At 37.8% G+C, this 6,339-nt stretch overlaps 1 protein-coding gene across 8 annotated transcripts in view; it reads right to left on the reverse strand.

The window, feature by feature from the left end:
* S100PBP (S100P binding protein) overlaps positions 1 to 6,339 on the reverse strand; it is a 40,913-nt gene that overhangs the window by 28,152 nt on the left and 6,422 nt on the right. For 5 of the 8 annotated variants that reach the window (XM_019659264.1, XM_019659244.1, XM_019659223.1 and 2 more), the window contains exons 4-6: positions 4,762 to 5,612; positions 4,046 to 4,134; positions 2,696 to 2,799 (exon numbers count right to left, since the gene is read on the reverse strand). In XM_019659264.1, the coding sequence (XP_019514809.1) occupies positions 2,696 to 2,799; positions 4,046 to 4,134; positions 4,762 to 5,610 (1,042 nt within the window). In that variant the 5' untranslated portion in view covers positions 5,611 to 5,612. The remainder of the gene's footprint in view (positions 1 to 2,695; positions 2,800 to 4,045; positions 4,135 to 4,761; positions 5,613 to 6,339) is intronic. The other 3 variants (XM_019659275.1, XM_019659284.1, XM_019659254.1) reach the window with 3 other exon arrangements.

Consider the following 6,339-nt stretch of genomic DNA (forward strand, 5'->3'; position numbering starts at 1 on the left):
GACTGATCTTCCTCGCCTGGGAAGAGCGCAATGATGGTGCCAACTTGGGCCAGTGAAGCAGCGTCCTCCACAACTAGATTGAAGAACAAAAAACGACAGCAACTTGTCTGTTCCCCTTCCCCCAATTTCCCATCCCCCCAATTACCCAATAAAAATCTTTAAAAAAAAAATAATAATATATACATTATGATAAAGTGAAAGAAGATTAACCCAATGAAGAGGATTCAAACTGAACTGGCAGGAACTACAATAGAATCTGCCCTCTGTTAAATTTCTGTGTCTAATAAAGAACCTGAAGAGTTATACTTTTCTAAGATGAAATAGCACTAAACATCTCAAAAAGAAAGACAGGAGGCCTCATGCTCCCTCTTTTTGCTTCTGGCTGCTCTAAAATTCATATGTAAACAGAGACGACATGAAGACTATGCCCCGTCTCCCCTACAATATGGTATGTAAATAGTTAAATTTTGGATACATGAATACTGGGCAGCGGAAAGTGACACAAGAATTTAGAAATCACACTAGGTTCCTGTGAGGCAGAGGCAAGCGCTGGAGGCCCATGACATTTTTAGAACAACTGGTAATGTTGAATCTCCTAAAAGATGCACTTTTCAAAAAACATAAAACTATAAAAATTTTCAAATACACAAATATAAAAAGTGTATCAGTATAATGAACCCCCACATACCCATCACTTAGAACCATTAATCAACATTTTGTTAAAGCTGTTTTCTCTAATTTTCCAGGTTGATTTTTTTTTTTTTAGATTTAAAAACAAACATCTGACAGCATACTATTTTACCTATAAGAACTTCAGTATGAAAAATATACTTTCTTGCTAATAATACTAAGTATTCAATAAATATTACTAGTTGCTATGGTTAGGTACCGTTCTATGTATTATACTTACATTTACATGTATAATTTTCACATAGCTAAGCCTCATTATTATCCCCATTTTGCAAATGAGAAAACTTGAGCTTTTACTTGCTCAAGTTCACACAGCCAGTAAGCAATGGTGCTAGGATATGAACCCAGAAGTTAGTTCTAGACTAGCTTTTACTCTCCCAACCACTGAAATATGATGCCTTTCCTTTACACTAGTTATTCTAGTGTTTCTTATGGGATATAGATTGTTGTGATAAAATGGAGCGGGACTGCTGAATGGGGGATGAGATTGGAAAAGATGCTATAAAATGAGCAGCTGCTCACTGCTTTTCTTGTGAAATTTTCTTTTCTAAATGCTTCAAATGAGAAAGGAAAATGTAACTAGATGTATCAGTGTCAACTGCTTAGGATATAAAAGAAAGTAAATCAACTCATGGAAGGAAAAGCAATGATCAAGCCTCTTCCCCCGAGGCTGAATATAGCCAAACTTCTTTTAATTTGCCCCTCCAGTGGCTTGAGCTGGGGGTGGGGGTGTCTCTAGTTCCACCAGACCTCTAAAATAGTTCAAGCAAAGGGATCTCACAACCAGAGGGCTGAGCAATCAGTATAAGTAGTATTTGACTGCTTAATGAAATAATTGAAAAAAAAGACAAAAAAAAAAGACCTGGAATAAAATTCTTCTGACTGATATCTCAAGAGTTCTAACCCTTTCACTCATAGGCTTATAAAACAAAAAACGACTACTAAATAATTCAAGATTTGTCAAAGAAAGGGAAGACTCCTGTGATCTTTGGCCAAAAATTCTAAAACCCTCCCTAGTGATCTTAGAGTAATTGAACTGTCTTCTCTGTAGAGCCTACCTAGGGCATCCACCCTCCTTTCCCCATCTTCCACTCTCCCCAAACACAAACAGTAGGGTTCTTTGTGTTCTCCTACTGCACTTTATACCTAATTCTATTAGAGCACTAATCAATATTGCAGTGTAATTATCTTTTCCTCCTCTGAATTATTAATTCCCAGAGGGCCAAGACCCTACCTTACTTCTCTTTACATTTCTAATCCCTAATCTTCAAACCTATCACCACTGAAAGTACTAAAGAAAGGTTTGCTGAATGAATAAAGAAGCTCAAGATGACAACATGGAGTGATCTTTCTGAGAAGGATTTCTTTTATCAGTATCTCTTTAACCTCTGCACCTTCAGTACAGCCCACAAGTTTACCTTTAGGAGTTTTCCCATCAGCCAATAGTTCAGGATGAATGATAACATTTTCTTGAGGCTGGAGAGAGAATCCAGTCATTTTGGTTTGCAATAGGTTTTAATGAACGAGGGATAATGCAGCTTGAAGAATCTGGAAGGTAGTCAAAGCCTTTCAAGAGCTTTTATTCAGATGCCAAGATGCAAGATGAAATTTTAAATGCCTGCTTTTTTTATATTTAAATGCTGAAGGCAAGAGGGAAAATAAGTAATTCCAAATGAAAATCAATGATTATTAAGCAGTTTGGTCCTCCACTTGTACTATTTTCAGACAAAAAACTCCCTAGCAAGAAAGTCAGGTCTGGTTACAACCCTCAGCCGTGAGGAAAGTACTCTTTATGCTGGTGTGAATCTCTTTGGACCCCTCTCTAATACTGGTTAGGCCAGCCACTTTGATGAAGTCCCCTGAAGTGAAAATTTGGGGGTAGGAAGTTATCTTTCTCACCAATTTAAGAAAATTCAAAACAATCTCCCAGTTTAAGCTATATTACACTGGAAAAAAAAAAAGTCCCATCACATCTTTACATGCCATTCTTTGGTTACCGTGTTACCTTGGTTAGGGTCCACTGGGTCATTTATATGAGCAAAGACATTCTTGAGATAAAGTTGCTTCTTCTGTTCTAGATCTGATTGTAAAACCGTCGGAACATTAGTCCTTGAACAAAGCAAACCAGGAGGAAAAACAGTCCATTAGAATCATGAGCATAGTGCTTTGTTGACAGAAGTCATATACTGCTAATCAATTAGAACTAACTTTCAGAGGCAAAATACTCTCTAAGATCCAGTGACAGAAGATAGTGTTTGTCATGTAGTACGAAGTTAAAATCAAGTATGGAGTTGAAAGAAAAAAGAAGAGAAGAAATATATACATCCCATTAATGAGGCATAGGAAAGTGAAGTCCCTAGAGAAAGCAAGCATTTGTTGAGTAATTCAAGGTTAGTCAGGAAATAGCTAACTTCATAGAGCCACAGAAAAACTGAATGAGATAGACAGAAAAGAACCAGCTAAATCTGGCAATTAGAACATCGGTGACCTTGGCAAGAACAATACTTGGCCCTTGCTCATCATGTTGATTGCACTACACTGAGGAGTCTGTGGATGAGAATATCGATAGTCAATTTATTACTGTTCCAAGTAGCCTGACTTGTGTTCTCTGGTATAATTTCCACTGTAAACAATTCATGAAATTTCCCTCAAATTATGCAAACAAAACAAACACACACAAAAAAACAGAAAACTGGAATTAAGGGTGGTAGTCAAAGGAGACTTTAGCCTTATTCGTAATATTTTAAATTTTCAAAAGCAAAATAAATGTAATACCTGTGTAATCAAAATTTAAAAAAAAAATCTCATTATAAAGAAGCCAATGTGACTCAACCTAAAAAGCTTTGCTAATTGAAAAGGCCCTGTAGAGACACTGCCATCTCCTGGCAACAAGAGCATAGGCTGAAAAAGTGACCCAAATCTGCGACATCTCTAATTTTTACCCAAGGACAGTTGCATGCAAGTTGGGAGAGATGACTAAATGATTCTCTACTGCTATATTTTAACATTTTTGTTAAAAACTATTCTAGCTTCCTACTATACCTGTGACCAGGTTTCTCTATACACAAGAAATAAAAAATTTACATTTATACGGTGCTTTCACTGATGTCATTTTTACTCTTCACAATAATCCTGTGAGGCAGCAGAGAAGGCACCATTAGCCTCATTTTATTAATAAACTGACGTCAAGGATTTGACTTGCCCAACGTCACACAGCTAGATATTGGTGGTCCCAGAACTTCAAGTATGCTTACTACTTGTACAAGGTTTTTCCCCACACTCCAGGGAAACTAAGGAGGAAAAGAAAGAAACTGAAGAAACCAAAAGAAACCAGAATATTCCTTTATACTGTTACCTCGTTTTGGCTTGCAGAACCGGAATGACTTTGCCTAGTCTTCTCTCAGGGGCTTTCAGCTTGCCAGAATCCTTGTCAGGAACATCCTGCTTTTTTTCAGAGCAAAAGGAATGCAGAAGGAAAGATGGTCCTTAGTTATAAGAAAATAACTGAATATGGAAATATTCTTGAACTAAAGGCCTGAGAGGCATATCCTTGACCCCTTGGCACTATGTTAGGTTCTTTAAATGAGATGGTGACTATAATCTTAAGAAAAAAAAAAGCCCTAAGCAGTAGGGATTATTAAACCCATCTGGCAGAAGGGAAATCAGGCTCAAAGGGGTTAAGTAAATTGTCCACGATTTTTCAGCTCTTCCAAGGCTGACTCAGAGATGGTGCTGTATCTACTACAGCAATATAACCAAAGATTGAGACAGGCTGAATCCCAAAGAAAGGAAAAATAGTGAAATCATCATCTTAGTAATTATTAAACGAATGGTAATTTAATATCATGTACATTACTGTAAATACATTACTTCATTAATCTTTACTATACAATGAAATATTGACTCCAATTTACCAATAAGAAATGTGAGGGAACAGAGAGGCTAAATAATTTGTTCAGGGTCACGGTGCTAGATGGGATTCAAACCCCAATTTGTCTGAATACAAAGCTCTGCTATACGGCTTCTGAATGAAAATAATTTTTTCTCTTTGCCTTAAAAATATATACTTACTTTGTTTGATGAACTGGAAATAACTGAAAACCTCGTTTCACAGCTCGATTTATGTGATCCATTTCTCCAAGATGACCCTGTATTAGGAGTCTCGGAATGGTCCAAAATCTGAGAGGATACCGGCGTAGGTTTCTTACTGTCATGCATACTTTTATCAGAGACAGTTTGTTTAAAGTTATTCTTTGAAGCAGAAGGGAGCAGAGGCCCATCCCAGGCAGAATTACTGGGGCTGATCCCTTCAGATTCAGTGCAAAGTTTGCTCTTATTTGGGCTAACACCATCTTCTCTCATCTCTTCTCCAAGGGAGGAGGGGTTTTCAATATCTTTGGATGTATCAGTCTTGTCCTTATCAAGCACAGCATCGCAAACTGTTGGATCAAATGGTGTAACAACTGTTAATTTTACAAGATTCTTTTCTAGTGCAAAGCGTCTATTTAATGGTTTAGTAGGAATTGGTCCATTACCAACTGATGTACTTAGTTGAGGTAATTTGAAGAGGCCAGGAGTCTCAGCTACCGGTCCCAAGCTGTACAATGAATTTTTCTCTTGTGGAGTGTTAAGTAGAATTTGAGCCTCCCTTTCTCCTTTCTTAACATGCCTGCTGTCACCTTCAAGCAACTCATCATCACAAGAAATATGCTCATTTGATAGGTTATCATCTTTTAAGAGCGCCTCAATCTCTTCCTCCGTGAAACTGAAATGGTCATCATCTTCTTCTCCAACAGACGGCTCTAGCAAGGAGTCATCTAATTCATCCTCATCCGAGGAACCCCAAGAAAATGGGGCATTGTCTTTAGGCAAGAGAGAGGTACCAGAAGGCTGTTCAGAGGGCACTAGTGAGCACATCATATCTGGAGAAATAAGAGGCAGTTTTGCTGAGGAACAGGAAATACCTTTTACCAACTCCAATCTGTTCTCTAGAGTGGTAGCGTCCTAATATTTCAAATTCTTTAAACTGTGACTTGTAACATGAAAAATAATTTAAAGATATTTAACCTTACCAGAATCATGGAAATACACATTAAAATAATAAGATACTTTTTTCCCTATCAAAATGGAAAAAATTAAGCTGACATGATAACCTAGGTTCGTGAGGATGTGAGACAAAGCACCCCCCCAACACTATCAGTGAGAGTATAAGTCAGCACAATATTTTGTGGAGAGTAATTTGGCAATACCATTGGACCCAGGAATTTCGCTTCTGGAAGTTTATCCTACAGGAATACCTATACAAATGCACATGGATAATTTACTAGGATGTCCAAAGTAGCATTATTCAAAACAGTCAAATATCGGAGGCAACCTGATTGTCCACTGCCAGAACAGTTCGGTAAAATCATGGTACGTTCATGCTATGGAATACTTGACAACTCCAGTAGTACTCCCTTTTCTGCTGTTTCGCTTTCCACTGTTTCAATTACCTGCAGTTTCAGTTACCCAAGGTTAAGCAAGGTTCAAAAATACTAAATGGAAAATTAAAGAAATAAATAATTCTTGGGCCGGCCGAGTGGCGCGTTGGTTAAGAGCTGGCTTGGGATGCCAGAGGGCCCCGGTTCGGATCCCACATATGAGGGCCAA

The sequence above is a fragment of the Hipposideros armiger genome, unplaced genomic scaffold (assembly GCF_001890085.2).
Source record: "Hipposideros armiger isolate ML-2016 unplaced genomic scaffold, ASM189008v1 scaffold_10, whole genome shotgun sequence".
In the NCBI taxonomy this organism is placed as follows: domain Eukaryota; kingdom Metazoa; phylum Chordata; class Mammalia; order Chiroptera; family Hipposideridae; genus Hipposideros; species Hipposideros armiger.